The sequence below is a fragment of the Mercenaria mercenaria genome, chromosome 7, assembly GCF_021730395.1.
Source record: "Mercenaria mercenaria strain notata chromosome 7, MADL_Memer_1, whole genome shotgun sequence".
NCBI classification, from domain to species: Eukaryota; Metazoa; Mollusca; class Bivalvia; order Venerida; family Veneridae; genus Mercenaria; species Mercenaria mercenaria.
In genome coordinates, this window is record NC_069367.1 from 25,411,786 (window position 1) to 25,434,623 (window position 22,838).

At 33.9% G+C, this 22,838-nt stretch overlaps 1 protein-coding gene across 2 annotated transcripts; it reads right to left on the reverse strand.

Annotated features, from left to right (window-relative positions):
• Positions 1 to 272: 272 nt before the first annotated feature.
• On the reverse strand, positions 273 to 13,436 carry LOC123555979 (uncharacterized). 2 transcript variants are annotated; one of them, XM_053547844.1, is made up of 2 exons: positions 13,291 to 13,436; positions 273 to 8,004 (listed from the first exon to the last, which is right to left on the reverse strand). In XM_053547844.1, exon 2 carries the CDS (start codon positions 7,968 to 7,970, stop codon positions 6,207 to 6,209), a length of 1,764 nt encoding a protein of 587 aa, XP_053403819.1. In that variant the 5' UTR covers positions 7,971 to 8,004; positions 13,291 to 13,436; the 3' UTR covers positions 273 to 6,206. The 2 variants fall into 2 exon arrangements, with proteins under 2 accessions (XP_053403819.1, XP_053403818.1); XM_053547843.1 differs by having other exon boundaries at positions 13,276 to 13,434.
• Positions 13,437 to 22,838: the final 9,402 nt, after the last annotated feature.

The window sequence follows — 22,838 nt, forward strand, 5'->3', positions numbered from 1 at the left end:
AAACAGAGGCGGCATATATTTCGCCATTTTTCAATATATTCTACTGTGGATGCTGTTTTTGTACATTTCTATGTAAATCTTAGCGAATGCATTGTCTACTGACATGTTTCGCATTGCCTGTGCTATATCAACAAATGGACGTGTTAGAAACATTGCCTATGTATCTGTGATCAAATTGGAAAGTTTTTCGATTCGAAATAAATGTAGATCCGTCTGTAAAGGTTCTAAATTGAAAAGAGAAAACATATATTTGGATGTATTATATTGTATTTCGTATGTTACAATGAAATTATTAACAAGCAATTTTTTCAAAAATTTATCATATACCGACCTAGGACCATCATAGCCCAAGATAAAATTATTTTAACATCTCATCTCGAGCATACTACATATTATCTCGAGCGCGACATATAATGTCGAGTGCTGCAGATAATTTAATCTAAAATGGCCAGTGTGTGTCCTAAACAACACCCAAATTTTCGGTAAAAATTTCTAGTTTCTGTTTTGATTGAACTTTGAGTCAGAGAAACAGTTTTACAAACTTATTTCGTAATCATATTTTCTTTATTACAATCATTTACATACACTTGATTGTTTGACCAAAACCGTTTCTTGTGTGTGTTGTTCATAACTCAAATTTGATTGAATTGCATGTTTGAAAATTAAATGTAGTATAATCTGCTAAACTGCAGCAGTGATATCTCACTAATAATTAGAGTTTCCAGAACTAATATGCTCAGTAAAAAAGATTAAACTAGGTAAATAAAATTTCAGACAATATTTTTTTCTCTCATTTGTGATAAAATAAATGCCAGTTTTCTACAACTCAATCAACTACTAATATACTATTTTTATTATGACGATTTAATGTCCATATTCTTAGATGAACCTTTGTTTCAATGTCTTTATGTCAAAGTCTGAGAATGACAAATACAGTGCTTTAGGGCATATCGGATTTTAGAGTATAGAGGATAGGACAATAAATTTTATATTCAGACTTGAATTATTATATAAATTTTCATATCTTTATTTTACTGGCATGTAGACAGACTTTCTGACATACATTTTAAATATTTGCTTGTTGTGTTATTTTTCACATGTCATTGTATGAAAATTGAAACTATCCGCTACTGACTAAATCGGTGTGTATGTAAAGAACGTCAGTGAATGAAAAGTATTTGATAGAAATTTAAAAAGCTGAATGTTTTTGAAAAGGGAATACATTATTATTCTGATTTATAGTAAACAAGAGCTGTCTCCGTAGGATGACACATGCCCCCGATGGCACTTTGAATGAATAGTTATGGCCGATGTTAGAGTTTAGGACCTTTGACCTACGGAGCTGGGTCTTGCGCGCGACACGTCGTCTTACTGTGTTACACATTCATGCGTAGTTATTTTAAAATCCATGCATGAATGACAATGATATGGACCGGACACGCCATCAATGCACTATCATGAAAAATGACCTTTAATGTCTAAGTGTGACCTTGACCTTGGAGCTACGGACCTGGGTCTTGCGTGCGACACGTCGTCTTACTGTGGTACACATTCATGCCAAGTTATTTGAAAATCCATCCATCGATGACAAAGATATGGACCGGACACGCCCATCAATGCACTATCCTTTAATGTCTAAGTGTGACCTTGACCTTTGAGCTACGGGCCTGGGTCTTGCGCGCGACACGTCATCTTACTGTGGTACACATTCATGCCAAGTTATTTGAAAATCCATCCATCGATGACAAAGATATGGACCGGACACGAAAATTGCGGACAGACTGACAGACCGACAGACTGACAGACAGACTGACAGACCGACAGACCGACAGACGGTTCAAAAACTATATGCCTCCCTTCGGGGGCATAAAAAATCTTGGGAAGTTTGTTTAGACGTGGATTTTAAATTAACAATGTAAAAAATGACCAAAGTTATCCTGTACACCCTAAATCAGCGCATATGTAAACAATGGCAAGGAGTAAAAATACACACGAATTTCTATTAAAAGCTGAATGTTTTGAAAAATAAGGCTGTTTTCTGTCTGATATACAGAAAAAATGTACTAAATTTCATTTCTTTGAATCTGGATGCAGGAAAAAATAGTTAACTATCCGCTATACCCTAAAGCACTGTACTCAATTTGCAATAACTTTGTTTCTAGCAAATTTACACCAAGCTGCAGAATGCACATTCTTGCAAAGTTTCCTTACAATATGTTCTAATTTAATAATGAAAGAGCAAACAGAAAATTTAGCATTCTGAAGTCTATGTCTTAAGTTTCAGACGGAAGAGATTGATAAATATGGACGGGTAAAACACTTAAGACGATTTGGTTGTAACTTGAATCCGATACATGAATAAAATTGACACAAGTATTTTCTGGGAAACAATCGAGCATACCGTCTCCTAGGAAGATTGGAACTATCCGACTACTGAACATCTTGACAACATTTTTTTGAAGATTTTGCAAAATAAAGACAATCTTTTGCAAACGTTTATTCACTCATGAAAAGTGGGCTATATAGATATAATTAACTAATCATAAAAAGTAAGAAAGGATGATACCATTGTCTTTTCATCTTAAATGTATTAAACGAGTTTAATAAATTTAACGTGGAAAGGCAAAAATGTAATAATTGATATATATTGAATTATAGCAAAACCGTGTTTTAACACTATTTATACACGCTGGGCGATTATACGCCGGGTGTATTTCGTACGACGTATTACCACCCGAGTGTATAAATGGTTTTGCTATGATATTATTTCGATTCTAATATGTCTTTTATCGTAAAATTGTAATGAAATATTAGAGGAACTGTTTCTTGGCGTATGTAAGTCGCCAAATGGAATGTCGTCACGCTCCTTTGTTTATACATGTCAGGACCGGAAATGGTAATAGGTCTTGCGGAATAATTTCATAAGGGTAAAGAAATTGCGAATTATTCTACACAGCTAATAAGGTTACATTCTACCAGTTCAGTTCCTTTTTTATTTTATATAAATAATAAAATATTCAGGCCTAATTTTCAGCACTTTAGAGCATTTCAATGATATGAAAACCATATATGGTCATTTAGTATGACATGTCTTCTTATCAAAAAATGAAAAATATTGACATGTTATGTTACATATAAGTAAAATGATATGTTCTGAGAAACATCACCCTCTATAAATGCCCCCATAGAAATAGCCGTTTAGCAATTACGCGTATGTATGTATTATAATTATTATTATACCACATTTATAGGGCACTCTTTTCATGCACATATACACGTTCAAAAGTGCTTCACAGAAAAATTGCAAAAATACTAACAAATACGCATACAAAAATAATGCATTACACATTAACAAAACTCATAAATGTAAAACGTATAGATTAAACAAGATAAACATACATACATATTTAAAAGTATTTAAGTTACCCTAGGATAAAATACTGTTCTACGCAGTTTTATGAAAAAGAAAAAAAAAACATCAATGTATCGGTCTGTTAACAAAATATTGTACAAAGAAGTGGGTTTTAGCAGGCTTTTGAAAGCAGCTAGCGTGTCAGCTTCCCTGATCTTGACGGGAAGGGAGTTCCAAAGATTTGGAGCAGTGCACGAAAAGCTGCGATTGCCATACATCATGGTTTTATTTTTTGGCATAACCAGTGACAGCGTGTCTTGTGATCTTAGGTTTCTGACCGGTTTATACACTTCTATCATATCCCTAATATAGTCAGGGGACTAATTGTGTGGAGGTGTGGGTCAGAACCTTGTACTGCACGCTGTATTTTACTGGCAACCAATGGAGCTCCTTCAGAACCGGTGTTATATGATTGCGACGGGGCGTCTTGGTGATGACGCGAGCTGCCGTGTTCTGGACATGTTGCAACTTGTTAAGTGTGCTGTTTGGAATACCACTTAACAAGACATTACAGTAGTCTAACCGTGAAGTAACCAGGCTGTTGATAAGGGTCTTTGTGGCATCACTGGTAAGATACCGTCTGTAGACATTTTCTCAAAGAATCGAACTGATTCCAGGAAATTCTCAATGAAAATGGTCTAGATCTTTTCTCAAAACTGGGCAAAAATATAACTGTCACCTCCTCATATGACTCATTATATTAGATTTCATCCATAGCATGGAACTGCATTTTGGATTACTTAACATGTAACACCGAGTAGTCACTTCCTGTTTTCCATAACCGACTGCGTGTGGGTATAAATTGATCAAGACAGTTGCGCTCTTCGACATTTCGTTTTAAGTGTGCATTTAAGTAAAATATTAGATCAAATTGAAAGCGCTATTTCTCGATGAGTACATGACGCTCGACATCACGTCGACGTGACGTTAACATAATATCATTGTGATGACTTAAACATTGATATTCATATGAGAAGATTCGTTTAATCACATGTTAGCTTTTCCTGTTGAAAAATCAAAATTTCTTCTCTCTTTACGTGTAATACCAAAATTATTATTATGAAATGGCTTTAATCCACTCCGACGACGTCAAACATGTGATAAAGGAATATATGGATAAAAGCTGTGCAAAGATAGCATTAATACAGAAGAAGAGATAGCTACAGCCTTGTTGTTCATTAAATTTTAGAAAAATCTGCTGCTCAAACTAGAAGGGAGACCAGAAGTCACTGAGTTAATATTGTATTAAAAGAATTGCAATACTATATTCAACATTCTCCTGACTTTGGAGCTCATTTTAAACATGTATAGCATCATTTTCTGCCATGTTTTTCTCGATAATTATACCAATGTCATAAAATAAACCCTTAGTTGAATGACAGGTGGAAAGTACTCCGCTACCGATGTTAAACATGTTTGATATCTAGCTAATCATAGCTTCAAAACAAGTAGAAATATTAGATTTTGTTCTTAGATATTTCAGAAAAATGAAAAAAAAACATGAAAACAAAACAAACTTAACTGTTACAAATAAATATTTTGTTATACCATTTTCGTAAAATCTCAATAAAATCCATTTTCTGCTCATTCTATGCGTTTTCGCGTGCCTGACGGCATAATGACGGCATTTTGGCGTTGTCGAGTAAATTTGAACGTCAATGACGTTACCAATTAGTAACTAAATGCATATGCTATCAATTGATGTATTTAAACGAAAATTAAATTCATTATCAAAAACGCAGTGTCTGAAAACTTAAGTGTGCCCCCATTTCTTTTCATTTTAAATGAATTAGGGGTAGTTGCCTAAAACTGAGCACGACTTCTTTAATCTCATTTAAAAAATGGCAAACAAGCAAATTTACGTGCCAAACTAATCATATAGCAATTATATGATAGTCTACTAAAATCCCTAGCGGGAGGGGATGATTTATTTCACCTAGTAGCCGGGGGACTATAAGTACAATATCATGGAAGCAGATTGCGCCTATCTTTTATGTATTATATTTATGACAATTATTTTCTCAACAAATAGAGAACAACTTTCTTGCATGACAAAGAATCTAGATGACGAGCTTCGATGAACATGTCAACCGCGTTTGCTTTTGAAAAAAGAACAAAGTTTACCTTAGTTTTATATGTCCTACACTAATTAGAAACTTTTTAGATTAATAATAATTGAAAACATTATACATTGTTTGCTACCAGAATGTTTATCCACGATTCTGAATTTAGATTTTTTTTGTAAAATGGAATATTTAGGTGACATAAGGATGTCTTAGTAGTGAACACAGGGACAGACCACAAAAATATTTTGACCATACATCTAGCTTCTTTCATAGAATTTATAGTCATTTTGATGTGGCCGACAACTGCGCCTAAATTATTAAGTTTGTATAAAGTATTTTCCATACCCGTTAAATGTATTTACTTACATCAAATATTTTCATCAATAATGAATAAATTGTAAATTATTGCATGTATTTTATAAAACAATTATACTTTTTGATGAAAGAAACTTTGGAATTTACTTCAGTAGACTTTGAGTTTTATGGCAATTGTCGGGCAAATGTGAACCTTCTGTTTTGCTAATCTTGTCAATCACACTAAGCACGATAATTGAGATTTTCTAAAAATAGAAACACGCTAAATATGTAGCACTATTATATATAACCAGAAAGTTTATAAAGTGAATATGTCACTGATCAAATTGTTTCGTTTTTAGTTTGCTTACGTTAAAACCAAAATATAAGCGTTTGTTTAAAAGCACCATTCAATTCATATCTGAACCGGTAAATTAATTGAATTTGCTTCTATTATAATTGAAAACTTTCAAGTCATTCTTAAGTTTTGGATCAATATTAGTTCCAATTACAGCGTTGCAAAGAAAAAGTTTGTAAGTTTCATCGCAGAGGGAAACACACCATGGACGACTAACACGTTCATTATGCTTCAATACTTCTTTGATCTTTTTGCACTCTGGAGATATAACATGAACACTTCCTGCATCTTCCCAATTACACACAAACACTAAACCATCTCTTGTTACACTGAGTCCTCTTGCGTCTACAAGATCCTTGTCCGTGTATGTTCCAATAAGTTTTCCATCAAAATCAAATTTGGAAACGTTACAGAGTTCATTGAAACAATAAGCAACATAAACAGCCTTAGAGTCCGTTGCAATGTGTGGGTTTATCCATTTCTGATTTGAACCGGTAAATGTAGAATTTATCTCTTGTCCATCCATGCTCAGAATTACTATATGTTGACGGTATGCAACTATTATCTTATCTTCCTGGCAAGCAATTTTTCTACACTTGTCCTTCACCTCTATAGCGTAGCTTTCAGTAATTATGTCATCCTTTGTGATTGTCAGAAACTGTATTTTCTTTTCGTTAGGAAGTGTAATTGCAATGCGACCACGAGCAACAACTGCTACTCCAGTCGGGCCACTTTTAAGCTTGTACTTTGTTGATACTTTTCTGTTTTCAGTATCAACAATTTTCAAACATTTGTTGACTTCATCTGCTAATATTATCCGGCTGGATGCAATAAGAGCACAAGCATGAATGAAACAATCTGAAGTATCATCTGGTGTTTTTATTATAATTTCGCCACTGAAAATCGGTTCCATTTCTGCAATATTTATCTTATCCATTGCTCTTTTTACCAGTAGCTCACCTAGCTTAAACTTTGATGCAAACATTTCTTTGACGTGTTTAGAACGAACAAACTCATACTGGTTGAACTGGCAGTCTTGTTGCAACTGCTTTATGCTGTCACCTATGCGCGTAATTCTTTTCTTCATTTCTTTCGCAGCTGCAAATAATTTGTTCGCTTGATTTAACTGTAGTTGCAGTTTCTCATGCAATTCTTGGATATCATCTTTCATGGTATTTTCATGCCTTTGTAGATCCGATATCAACTTTTCGGCACCCAGTTTCCTTTTGTTCAATTTCGCCATCATGTCCGTCTCTGCCTTATCTAGATAATCAGTAATTTCTTTCTTAAACGCTTTTATATCATTTTCTGCTTTCTTGTATGCTTGTTGCATTGTTTCCCCACTTGTCTTTAAGTCTTTGTTTATTCTTTCTATGTTCTTCAGGAACTGGTCTACCTTCTGTTGGAGTTCTTGATGTTCAGTGCCATTGAAATAGCGTGTTGATATATCTTGTATACGATCCACTGTACATGCTTTATGATCTAGCACCATACAGTCTCCGCATCCAACTACATCATGTGCTGAGCAATAGAATTTTACTATCTCATTTGCGTGTTTGGTGCACAATTCAGAACAAGCATTTAGTGTTACGGATAACCCTTTTTCCTTTGGCATGTTCTCTCCTTCCAGAATATCATGATTTCTGGATATCGCTTGTTTACGATGAACCTTCAAACACGCAGAACACATGTATTCGTTACAATTTTCACAGTATCCAACAGCAATCATCCAGTCGCCGTCACTGCTACATGGTTGGCAGAAGGCTTCACCGTCTTCTGCAGACGACTTCCCTACAGTGTCCGTGAATGGCTTTTCAGGCTTTCGGCCAGACACTTCCATTTTTGTTTTATATTTCCTCACACAGGTCTGTCATCTGAAAAAAGAAAAATCAGTCTCCTTCAAAAACTGTTATTATTTTTTTCAATCATTTACATTTTGAAACAAAATGCCGTATTTGGTAAAGACCTTACATGAACAAAATGATGTCATAGTGTACAAAATGCTATTTGTTTCAAAAACGGCTAACTATTCAAATTATCACATCTTTTTCTACGTAAAGCTGTAGATAAATGTTCATGAGTTGTAATATTTCTGAAACTACATCTAAAAGGAATTCTAGTTTTTCTTAAACAAAAAGCATGTGTTTGAACATGTCTATGAATATCAGAACAACCATATTTTGCGCTGTTCGAAAAGATATTTTCAGTAATAATTGAACGATTTAGTAGTAGTACATTTTCTGTTAGGCGTCTAGGTGGAGTCTGTGTAGGCATTTTAAGATTTTATAGTTAGCGTATTACCAAAGTATGGTGTTTTCAAAATTATTAGAGGGAATGTTTTCGACAAATGTTGCATAAAAATCAACAAAACATCTTTTTTGACGTGTTCTCAGAGGTAAACGTTGAAACAGATTATAGCAATTTCTTATCTCAAACAATCAAGTAGTTAGGATATTGTCATTTACAAGATATGCTCATATAAGAAATGAAAAAAGGTTAGCGTTCTTTGGCGGATAGAATAATATGTTTTACACTTTGGATCGGAGATCTATACCGGGTGCGCAGACATTTCAAACAAAAATATGTGTGTATATGCAAGTATTGAAGTGCACGCATATGTATACAAACACTTGCCCAGTGGGCACACGACGTCATTTCAACGTTGAAATATGGTTGAAATATGGTCAGGTCATAAAACAACGTTGATCCAACGTTGATTCAACGTCAGACTCTCAACGAAGAGATGCTGTCGAAAATCAACGTTGCTTCAACGTTGAAATAAGGATGATCTTTCAACGTTGAAATAATGATCGAAATTACGACGTTGATATCTGCATGACCAGTGTCAGAGATATAAACTATATATATATATATATATATATATATATATATATATATATATATATATATATATATATATATATATATATATATATATATATATATATATATATATATGCATCGTCTTGCCGATTCTTTTAGTTGAAACAAAAAAAAAATTCAAATAGCATCTACAAATACCTATGTAGTATAAGAAATCTACCTTAATTTTTCCGCGACAAAATGAACATGTATCTAAACTGTTGGGGAAAAATATGATATTAGATAGATATGCTGGTTCAAAAGTTTGATAATTTCCTTAATTCATTATAGAACTGACAGATTTTTTATTGTATTTTCAAAATACAATGTATTTATTAGCGTTCCAAAATTCATGAAAATGGACTAAAACTTGTAGATGATATTTTTGCACTTCCCGAAAAATGTTCCTCTTTGTTATTGTAATTTGTGTGTTGTCAAGCTCTTTTCGAAATGGTTTAATTACTTTTAATAATAATATTCATACATTTTAAAATATTCGGGATGATTATACTGGGATCTGTTGGGAAAATTTATAACACGTTTGTAACCATGGTAACCAAAGGTCCATCTCTCTCTACACATGTTATCTGTTAGTCACGCCTGTATCGTGGTATTAGTTTACACATTAATTCAGTTAGTCTGATAGAGGTTATACATCATGTACAAAAGAATAGTGCAGAGGAAGTGAGTACAATACTTTAAACTTATTATAACTTAGTAATTATATTCATCAATAATATTATGTTTAAAAGACTGACGTGTATGTACTTTAATATCATTAGTTTTTTTTTAATCTGCATTTTCTTTAAAATCGACTCATACTTAAAAACTTGGAGGGGATATAGCTTAATCAGAAAATGTTGATAATATTTTAAATGCATCCATTAATTGTTTTATCAGCACGTTATTCATCATCACTGTTTTTGCATTTTATTTAATTTACATGAAAATTTTAAATGATAATTGTAAAACACTCAAATCCTTTTATACAAATTTTCAGGTGATACCAGGTCCAGTTGTTTTGCCGTGATGAAGATTTTGAGAACTAAGCTATTAATGGACTTACTTTGTTATTTAGATAAAAGACGATCACAGATCTATGAAATAAAGATCAGAAAATATACATGCTGATTACAAGTGCTAAATAAATGAAAAAAAAAAACAAACAAACAAAAAAAAAAACAATGCCTAATTCGTTGGATTATGGTTGGAATTCACATTTATTACAGACATTAATGACTTATTCTTTCTTGTCATAAAGACATCATTATAATGCATCACAAAAATGTCTTTTAAGATACGTTGAAAAACCGTCGGGATTTCAACCATATTTCAACAACCAACCGTCAGGATTTCAACGTTGAAATTTCAACGTCATTTCACCTTTCAAATCCAACTATATTTCAACGTTGTTTCAACATTGAAGTCTGACGTTGTTTCAACGTTGTTGTGCACGCTGGGTTGTAATCACAAGCGCACTTGTGAAATTATACGTAGACCTATATATTTGATCGGATTGCACATATAAACATGTGTCCGCGCACGTATATTTCAATATTTATCAGAGACATTTTCAAACACACTCTTTCTGTTTTAAGAGGTATGATTTACCCTGGGACATTTGATTTCAGATGAAGTATGTTGAACATAATAAATTATAAATTTCGGACAAAACATTAATATAGGATTGTTTGAATAATCCACATCTGCTAAAATGGATCCTATTTTGTGCACTGCACTGTGACATGATGTGTTTTCCTTATAAGTCACTGAATACAATAACATACTGGGTAAAATTACAATGAATTTTAAACTATTGATTGATGGAATACTGTTTTACATTTTGGTAAGGTCTAGATTACGTACATTTTGATCAACTGAATATAACAAATTAAGTATCACGTACGACACAATATCGACCTATAATGTCAAACAGCAAGAAAGAATAACTTGTCTGAAATATGATAAATATCTATCGCGTACTTTACACTTTTTAACCCTTTCGCTGCCGAACACCCGATTACGTTATTAACACTGTATTTGCCATGGAACTTTCCTCGAAATCACGTTAGTTATGACAGAATAGTATAGAGGCTTTATTGTTCGCAGGAAGTATACAAACCTATAATTTTTAGAAATAAAAAATGAAAAATGCACAGATTTATTCTCAAAAAGTATTGTTAAATACGCTGACGTAGATGTGAGACGGGTATACCAGTCATACATGCAGACAGCGAAGGGACTAGATAGGGAAGAATCACCGTAAACAGCAATAAATCTTTGAAGAATCTGCTTGGCTTGTAAATCTACATATGAAGGACCTAATTTCCTTATCGAATCTTCGGTGTTTAGAGGGAATATTGCAGTTGTTTTGTCTACTTTGCCCTGCAGTTGAATCGCTGTCCACCATTTTGAAATGTGGAAATTTACCAGGTTGCTTAGGTCGTTATGGGATTTCCTGTGTAAAGTATGCTAAAAATAGAACAGCAAACACTGATGGAAAACATTCTTTTAATATGACTGGTTGCTCTGGGATAAATTCATGTGACGTCATTTGCATTGTTTATAGGTTGGAATGTCGGGAAATCCTAAGACGGATAAACACGTCTTGTAGGCAAATACGCTGAAATGGAAGTGGGACGGGTATACCGTCTTGTAGGCAGCGAAGGGGTGTATTTACAATCTATCTTTTACCACTCTGCAAAGCTGAATATTTACTGAAATGTTTATCTGATGTAATGATGTTACAAAGAAGAGAGAAGTGGATATGACATAATTTTGGTCTTAAATTGTGTACGACATCACATTGTTATGACGGCACCATGTTAACACTTCACTGGTGGATTTCAATATATCCACCATAGTTGTTTTAATTTGGGGGTATTAGAGGTATAAGCAGTTACAGATTTAACTAGTGGGAAGTAAAACTGCCCCTAACACTCTTGAAGACTCTTGGATCTTTGACTTTATTCGGAGCTTATACACATGAAATGTTGTAAATGGATTCAAAATATCGCTTGTATGAAGGTTTACGATGTTTCAACCACAAACACATTATTTCGCAATACTAGTCAACTTATAAAACTTCATATACGCCGAATGTACGAAACAACGATCTATCGTGCAGAATAAGGCAGGAGGACAAAGTGTTGAATCTACCTCTTTTATTTTATGTTTAAAATGACTGTAGAATTTTTTAGCTGTATGGGTATAATAAAATGCGCAAATAAAATGTGCTAAAATAAAAAATATATATATATTAGGGACTCTTTTCAATGTACTTTGAACCAAATGATCGCAATTATCCCATCTTTAGTGAGCTGGTCGAACTAGTTTCACTAATTATACAAAAATGTTAATAGGAACATAAATGTTGAAAATACAGTTATTTTAATATTTATGTCTATAGCAGTGCGTTTATGGTATGACTATTTTGGAAAAAGCGATTTCTTATCAATTTAAATGAAATCTAACCGAAGTACAAGAAATAAGTTGCTTTGTTCGATGCTGATATAAGCTTAAGAACAACATAATTACCCTAGTAATTGTTACTTTGTCTTACGTTACTGAAATGACGGAATGATTTCAATGCTCGCCAAGGATCTTCTTATAGATTTTTTTAACGTAAACTCGACAATTTGAATAGATTATATCACAATCTTATTCATGTGATATCGATCAGTTTCAAATTGATCCCCTCACTGTTATATAAATATAAACTTTAAACTTTGCTTTAAACTCGCACACACTGATAAAAACATCGACGGGTTTGTGTCTATTTCTTACTTTAAACCTACGCAGTTATATAATTAATAACAATATATTGATCGCGTATTTCAAAACTGAAAACTATATCAAGTATTGAAATATTTACGCTCACGTTTCTTTGTTGTTCTTATTTTATTAATGGTAGGCTCTGCAAAGCTGACACTATATACCTTACGAAGAAGTTACATTTCTATATTAAAACGCAGATTGCATTGTAGCACTTTTATATTTTTGAAACAGCCGTTCTTTACAAAGATTCAAATTTCAGATAATATTATCTCTAATTATGAAGACAAGAATAAGGGCTGATACTACACTGTATTTTGTTTCCTCAACTGCCAAGATGAGGGTCAATGACGTTTATTGGAAACAGAACATCAATCAAAAAAGAAATGAATAGCTTCTACTTCTTTCAAATACAAGTTATATAAAAATAGTTTAAGTATGTTTAAACTGGGAAGTAGAGGGCGTATTCATGTGTCCAAGTGAAACTAAAACAAGGTTAGAAAGAATACCTGAAAACTAGTTACAATTTGCAAGAATTCTGGACCAATGTTTATATATCACCATGATCATATGGTTCAAACAGCGACGAACGTGTCCAATTTTAGATTAATGACATTCCAACGACCTAGCTTTATTGAAAATGCACTTGAGTGATTTAGTAGAAAAGCATCTAATATACTTCCTTCTATACTAAGATATAGTGTAATATACTGACGTCGCTATAATCTCAGGGCTAACTGTGGATGGATTAAGTTAATAATTTGAAATTTTGCACATTCCGATATAATTTGATACTGTTTAAACGTGCCCGCAGAAATGGCCAAATGGGAAGAATTTAGATATAACAAGAAATATCTTTAAAAATGATGGTCGGCGAATTGTAATAAGGAAAGAAGTTTATGAATTTTTCATCTAACATTCATCTTTCATCTAACATTTTTCAAATTGCAAAACTAAACACCGCACGTTAACAATTTGAATGGTTCTCTTTTAATTTTTCGCAAAGGTTTCGTAGGGTTGCAGTTTTGTTTCGTTTATCCTTAGACGAATAATTACAGCAGTAGTTTGATGAAGATTCATGAAGCGGTTCATGAGAAGAGGTCATTAAACGTGTTTATATTTTTAGCTAAATTGGTCCAACAAAATAGCAGGAGACCTTACGATATTGTTACACATCGAGTTTGATAAAAATCCATTACATTTTAGTGGTTAATGCGAAGAAAGGCATATCTACTTTTAGCTATAGTGGTCCCTAATAGGGCCCAAGTTCCTGTATAAATAAATTTGGAAGAGGACCTTATAATGATGCTCCAGACCAAGTATGACAAAGATCCACCAAGCTGTTCATGAGACGCTGTATAAAGGCATTTCTAGTTTTAGCTCTAGCAGCCCCTTAAAGGGGTCAAATGTCCCAGCTGAACAAAGTTGGCTGCGGGCCTAATAAAGATGCTACAAATCAAGTTTGATTAGAATACATGAGAAAAAATCAATTAAAGCATTTTTTTATTTATTATTTTTATTTATTTCTAAAATAGGCCAACTGATCCCGCTTTAACGAATGCATATTCGCTATTCATGAATCTTTGGACAATGACGTCACACCTATAAAAAAGTGAAGGTCAAGCAAAATATACAATTGTAATTATTTCAATATTTCTGTTTTATAAGCAAAGTTTGACCGTAGTTAAATCACATAGATAAACTGTATGCAGCGTACCTTCGTTTCAGTGTAATGAGATTCAGTCATTATATAGCATATACATAATAAAACAGATTTCAACTGAGTTCAATATTTGCATACCATACTAAAGAAAAATATTCATATATAATAAATCAGTTAAATAATTTATAAGAAATATATCAAAGTAAACAAGTACTCATTTTAATATGCAATCTGAATAAGTCACAAAAGCAAGAAACCTTTTCATATACAGACGGCAATTGTAACAAGGACAATCTTTTAAAAAGCACTTCTCTACATAAAAGACTCTTATCACACTCTTATTCATGTGATACGCAGACCGTATTCAGCTCTTTCTTTAATTTGATATATGTTGGTATTTGAACAGGTTTTTATCATATTTATTAAACTTACTTATCATTTTGAGATATATCAATATTCTTGCTAAATATACTGAGCCAAAGTTAGCTTTAAAACTGTGAACAGCGTCGTTTAGGATAAACGCTTTGTCTACATTTCACTCAGCGTAGCACAATCAACAGAGTGAAAGAAATTGAAACTCTCGTCCAATCAGGCAGAGTGTTGCATAAATCTTCCATTTTGATAAATTATCTATAATGCGTTATCAAGTAGTTTGATTTGCAAACTGAAGTCACGTGGCATAGGTAACGAATTCGTTCTTAGACGGCGTTCGCCGAAAAATACAATGCAGATAATATATAATATTTTTAATAACAAGAGGGCAATGATGGACATTAAGGGGACGCATACTTTGAAATTAAAACTGGACGAATATACAGTTACCATACTTTTCCGAACTCTGTTTGCACGAGTTGCACGAGAATGCTGTCATTCACGTAAAAAAACGGGGTCAGATAAGTTGTAAATGCAATATCATCTACACGTAATTAATGGATTATGCAGTTCAAGATAAACTTTATCTCATAACGTAATGAACAAGTATAATGTTGTAACAACTATACTTACACTGATCAAAGTAGCAGTCGGTTTATAAGTGACTTTATTGATTCATTTTGTGTTTTGTTATTGTTGTCAAAAAGTATAACGGAAGTGCCTCACAACTGAAGCGGAAACCAGTTTGATGCGCAAAGTAGTCCACTGTAAGTAATATTTTTTGATAAATGTCCACAGAAATTAATAATTTTCTGATATTAAAGACGAATATCTGAATAGGATTCATTATTTGATAAGAAATTATAATCATCGACATGTTTTTTTAAAAATCATACACGTGCTGACACCTAAGTTGTCTCCCGTTGTTTATTAGAGTTACCTTTCGTCCGGCGCAGTAATACTTTTTGCAGTGAATCGCCGAGAAGTCGTGGGAAAATTAAAAACCATGTAAGTAAACTAAAATTAACCACCTTTTCAAGATGAATTTCAAGTGATCCACATTATGCATTTAACCCGCCTGACCCGTGTAGCATCTTAGATATCTGTTCTAAGGTATTCATTGTGTAGAATGTCATGTTATGCCCTTGCAATGCTAATCCCACTCTGATTTTTTTGTTTACATTTTTTATCAATGAGAAATATGGCGTCCATCCCGAGCTGAAATGACGTGGAGTTAAATTTTTACATGTTTAAGCAAACCTGGTGTGTTAGAAAGAAAATTTCATCCCTTCGACATTATTTGTAACACTGTTATTGTAAAAAACCTGTTTTTTCCTTATACAAAAGCTTAATTTTTTGTGTTGAATGTACTTTCACAAAGACCTCTGTTTTCCTATTACATTCATAGTACCACATCCTTATCCACAAAGTACTGAATATTACAGGTGTCCATCAGTATTATATCAGTTTAGGAATATGTTTTTTATCTTCCCACCATCGATTTCTTGAATATGCACCCCTTCCTCATTTCTGTATGAACTGTGAATGTAGCAATATGCGTCCCCTAAATCGCTTTTATGTGTTTCGCTGCTCAAACAAGTAATAATTTTGGTAGAGTCACTTCATGCATCCAAGAAGCATTTCTGTCATAATAGTTTAAAACTGGAAAGTAGCCTCCCTGGAAGTATTGAACATAGCACACACAGGCAGAGTCACACATCGCAAAGTTCGCCAACCACAAATAGAAACTGCAGTGGTAAAAAAATAGCGGACGGGCCGCTTCAAATATCCATTCAAAGTATATTTTAAACATATGAAAGATAATAAAGCGGTACGGTTCAGAAATGGAATAAAAACATGGGAATTAGAATTGAAAAGAGTATATATTTGAAAAAGTGCATGCATTTTGTTTACATAGCTTGTGAAAAGTAATAAACCTATGATGGAAACTGCACAAATCAGTGCAGATGTACAGTGTATCTCAATCGCATCTTAAGTGTATGTGTATTACTAGTGCCATAGGCCCCCAAGAAGTCTGTGGAAACATCTTTATTGGAGTCCGGGTCTGTGAAACAATAGAATATCTTATAAGTATGTTTTTTTATAGATGAAAGACAGTGTATACTTATACCTTGTTGGGATGCTTCTTCATTTACTTTCAATACGTCATTTGAATTTAAGTAATTCTGATATGTGTATTTTTGTATAAATGTTAAATTATAAATTGACTGTATGATTGTGTGTATGTGTGAATGTATATCGGTTGAAGGCCATACTGGAAATAAGTTGTAAAATATCTGTATTTGTACACTTAGTATGTCACCTTCAGAAAATAAAGTTATTATTATTATTATTATTATTATTACTGTTCAATCATCTGAACTTGGGAATAAGGCTGCGCCAAATACTTGATTTTCATCTTTTCCCATTATGTCACATCAGTATTTTAGTCATAGACAGCATCCTAAACGCTGTCGAAAATGGTCCTTCATTTATTGTAACAATAATCAGAATAACGATGAATCATACAAAATCAGTAAAGCGAGATTACTGACAAAATAAGTTTGTTAGAGTTATGATTCGTAAACACTGCTCTTTCGCTAAACGTCTTTTGTCAGTTTTGGAAATTAGCATACATTCCCTCCAGCAGTTTTAGAGGTATGCCCTGGTTAACAACATTCAATAAAGGGAGATTACTCAAACAGAAAGAAAGAAGTTATGGTTCTTGGACAGGACACATTTTCATGTCAAGGTGATCTTTGGTGTGAATGTATTTGAAATACATCCACGAATAGCAAAGTTAAAGACCGGACAAGAAATCCTAATGTACATTTAATAAAGGGTGAAAATTAAGGAAATAAAAGAAATTGATTAAAGGTTCTTGCACTCGATACATCTTTATGCCATATTGATCATTCAATTTAAGTCTTTTTGAAATCCAGCAATAAATGACAAAGCCGCAGTACGAACACATAAGTCGGGATGAATGGACGAACGAACGACCAAACGGACGGACGCTACAATTACTATATGCCGCCCCAAGTGGGTGAGAGGAGCGGGAGTGGGGGCGGGCATTAAAAGGAGAAGCAGTGAAGAGAAGTATCACCACCAACTGCAACATACAAGATAATATACATAATATATGAATCGAAATTATAACAAAAGCAAGTTGAAAATAGGGGCAGCAACTTTTTTAGACTTTCGGTTGTGCTGTGATTGATAATAAATCTATGAGAAGACCCTTCGGGAGCATAGAAAACAAACAAGTATTTGATATGAATAGGAATCGGAAGTATTGAAATTTGCCTTAAGCGGACCTCTGTAGTTTGGAGAGATTGAACGGACTCCGTAACTCCAAAAATGTAAATACAGTTTGACCTCCGCGGCCGAGTGGCTATAATCGCTTCGTATCCCATACCACTCACCGATTGGGATGTAATTTTTTTATGTAAGGAAGCCATCTAGCTGGAAGGTCGGTGGTTTTACACAGATGCTCGCCGATGCCTGAAACAATTGCCATAGGGGCACCTGAAATCGTTCTCTACGTCACTGTATCACCTAAAGTGTGTCGGTGTGACTGTAAACCCAATAAAAAGGTATAACATACGGGGAGGCTTTTTAATACCACAGTACGGCACATAAAGACAGCTGGTGTGATAGTGTATGCCAATTTTATGTGTTAAAAAACATCCCATCAGAGTACAGCGTTGTAATTACACAAACATAAGCACCTAACGACGTGACCTGTTAGATATGATATTGGCCGGTGTAATGAAGTATTTCGACCCCCATAGAATAACGACCCCCCGGTCATTATTCTATAGAAAATGTGACTCCTTTCCTGTAAAATATTGACTCCCCTTATAAAAAAACTGACTCCCTTTGAAAACTCTATAGAATAACGACCCCCGGTCATTATTCTATAGAAAAACTGACCCCTCCAAGTAAAATACTGACTCCCTAAAGATGACTCCCTTCGAATCTCATAGAATAACGACCCCGGCTATTATTCTATAGAAAAAGTGACTCCTTCCATGTAAAATACTCACGGCCGAAATTACTACATTCGAACTCTCATACAATATCGATTCCCGGACATTATTCTATTTAAAAAAGTTACTCTTTCCGTGTAAAACACCGGCTCCTAAAAAGACTTTCGACGATAATATCTATTAAAAAGTGATCCCCACCAAACCTAACGGACAATTTTACTAGATCTACAACTCTAATACCCTCCATTGCCAATAGTTAACATTTTGATTGTACTACTACTACTGGTGCCGCTACTTCTATTGCTATTACTACATGTACTTCTTCTTCCTCTACTACTACTACTACTACTTCTACTACTACTACTACAACTGCTACTACTGATACTACTATACCTGCTTCCACTAATACGTCTTGTACATCTACCTCTTCTTCTCCTGCTGCTGTTGTTGCTGTCACTTATTCCTCTGCTGCTGCTGCTGCTGCTGCTACTGCAACTGCCACTACCACTGCCACTACTACTACTACTACTACTACTACTACTTTCTATTGTTGCCGCTACCGTACTTTACTGCCACTGCTAAGTATTGCAACTTCTATTAATACTAAGTTCTATGCTAGCAGTTTCTTGTGCAGTTTTCTTCTGAAGAATTACTTCATACCGAAGTTTGCAGGGATTATTGACACTGGTGTGTTTTGTGAACATATTGTGAATTGTTATTTTCCTGAAAAAAAATGTATACACCAAGATACAGCGTCTAGAAATAGAATCCCTTTTCCCGTTGTAGAATGGTCTGATTTCTGTGTCAAGTGATGGTATCCGGGGCTAATGGTCAAACGGAAGGACGGACGGACGGACGGACAAGGGTAAATCTATATGCCCCCCTCCCCCGAGTGGGGGCATAAAATGCAGCAATTAGGCCTTAGATACATGAGTTATCACTAAATTTGACCAAATGACCAGGGGTCGTTTTTTTATGGGAGTCAATATTCTTCGTGAGGTTCAGTTTACTTCACGTGGGGGAGTCATAGTACTATGATCTGGAGGTCATAATACTATGACCGGGGGGTCACTTTTTCTATAGAATAATGACCGGGGGGTCACTATTCTATGGGGGTCGAAATACTTCATTACACCGGCAGCAATTCTCAGCGTTTAATGCGATATACATGTAGATGACTGTGCTAATCGATGCTCCTTCCAAAATATTGAGGGTCAAAGGTCATCACTAGTGTAGGTTTTGTGAGCATTTGAAATCTCGTAACATATGTGTCTTGTGTCCACTTTGCAACATAATAATACATTTCTTTTGTCTTACTTGAAAATAATATCTGCAATTTACATAATGCATTTTGCCACATAAAATCATTGAAGACTTGCGAAACAAAACCCCTTACTGTAACGAACGATTATGAATCAAAATTAACAGATTTTCTACGATGACACTATGGTTTAGAAACAAAGGCAGCATTATCTTTTCGAAATAAGCAGACGCTTTAAAATATTGCAGTAAGTTATTTTATATATTATAATAAATTGAGTTTGACATGATAAACAGAGAATTATTTGATTTTTTTTGGATTTAACGTCGCACCGACACATGGTAGGTCACATGGCGACTTTCCAGCTTTAATGGTAGAGGAAGACCCAAGGTGCCCCTCCGTGCATTATTTCATCACGAGCGGGCACGTGGGTAGAACCACCGACCTTCCGTAAGCCAGCTGGATGGCGAATTATTTGATTTTCCATCAGTATATATTTGAAACATTTGATAGACATATTTTAGTTTTACTGTTATCCCTTGCTTTTATTAACCAAAAGATCTTGGATTCTGTACAACATGAATCAGTTGATAACAAAATTACTTCACACAATATGTCAAATCGTGACGGGGAACACACCTCGTCCGGGGATATGCTTAGCTGTAAAAATGTACCTTTCATTGTGACTGTGGACTCTGACTCCAAAAATCCACTGGCATAGCTGGCGAAACTAATTATACCTGATGGAGCATTGCGAACCTTTACCTTTATGAGGATCACAGATCACAAGAATTTTCCCAACTACATTTCTAACTCGAACGAATAATATTAACATTATAAGTATACCTAGACGTCTTGTAAACTCAAAATCAGCTATTATTATAGTCGTATAATCTTGACCAACAAACACGCGATGCTTATACACTTACATCTTTAAACCAATAGTTTCTTCTTATTATCTAACAGGAGAACGACACTGCTCTGTATTTCAAACAAATAAAAATATAGAGGTATATACAAGGCCCGTGATAAAACCAAAAATGCATGGTTAAGTTATTTTTCAGTAAAATCATTTCAAACTGTTTCTAAATATTCAAATGTATGATGATTAATCTGTGATACGCATATTGATTAGTTAGTGATATGCGTATTTTGTTACACAAATGACATTAAAAATACACACCATATACGGCGACGTCATACTGATTTCATAGCGTTCTTAACGTCCTTCGGTGACTTACTTAAAAGCATTGTAAGTCTTGAAATAGTAAAGATAATTTCTTCAAATTTTCAGATTGAAAGGTTACACTCAGAATATCTTGTTATTTGTGTCACTGGTACAGGTTTTATCATGTAACGGTCCTAATTATTTCATGGAATAGATTAACTAACTGATGAGAAGAATCAAATTAAAAACATATAGAAAAATAACCAAAACGGATCGCTGACCAGCTTTTACGACAAGCTGATCATTACGTCATTTATTAGTCTTTACTTATTTATTTCGACGTTGTAATTTTTGCGGAAACAGCAAGCACATTTAGGCTGAGGCTGAACTATAACTTTCTTTTAGAGACCTCTGTCCTAGGTCGTATTGTTTATAAAAGAGAAATGGAGTAGTTTTGGGTATGAGAATGCACAGCAATATGTCGTTAAGGTTTCTTTGACATATACTGTGCTCTTTAAAGACAAGATTGTATCGATTAAAATGTCAAATTATGGAGAAGAGAAAACGATCTTCCCATGTTTGGCAGTGAAAATTGTTTATCACTTTTTGAATACAGGAAAAAACATACTGCTTATGAACCAGTTGAACAATATTCCAGTTTTGGGCAGGCAATATGTGTTAAGAAATACATCTTTCACGTCTATTCAAATTATATTCCTACAAATTACAGATGTTTTTCTTAGGCTATTAGTGAATATACTGATTCACACACAGTGCACAAAATGAGCCCTTGCCTTTATTAGTTATGCGAAATAGTTGTATATGGCATGGTCACGATACTGCAATGAAGACATTATTTCTATTTGAAAAACAGATTAGATACGTATCACATTTATTTGTGTCAAGCACTTCTTTTCTAACAGACAAATATTTACGACGGTACTTACTTTGTATAAGCTTGCCTGAAAACTGATATGTTAGTTAGGTTTAACGTCACACCGGCACAAGTTTATGTCATATGGCGGCTTTAAAACTATTATGTACTACGGGTCATTTGATGTTGAATACAGGGCACAGTTAGTTGTATAAAAGCTAGTGTTACAAGATCTTAATGTTAGCTTAAAGGAATGTTGGTTTTATTGACTTAAGGTAGTTCTGCACGTTTGGGTCGAACTTTTTTTCTACAGTGCAGAATTTGATTAAATTCTGATTTTTCAAAACTTCAGAATATACCTAGAAAATTCAGCAAATAAAATGATAGGGTCGTGTGCTTGATTTTTTGCTAGACTGATTTGAAAAATTTGGACCTCACGCAATATTTCATAATGGGAGTGTATGGGGAAATCATAACTTTCATAACATTTTCGCGAATAGAATTTTTTCTACAATGTAGATTTTGATGAAACTTTTCACAGTTGTAAATAAATACATGGCCTATAATTTGGTGAAATAAAATGTATAGGTCCTTGTGCTTAGTTTTGAGAAATTTGACCATGATTAAAGTGAACCGAACATTTTACGCTAATTTTAAGACATTATTTGGAATTTTTTAACGTGTCATATGTTTTAATATCATATTTTGACTTTAGAAATAAAGCAACAGTGCCATTGTAATA

Excerpts from the sequence above, each read along its gene's own strand:
- LOC123555979 (XM_053547844.1), bottom strand. The coding sequence starts at position 7,970 with ATGGAAGTGTCTGGCCGAAAGCCTGAAAAGCCATTCACGGACACTGTA.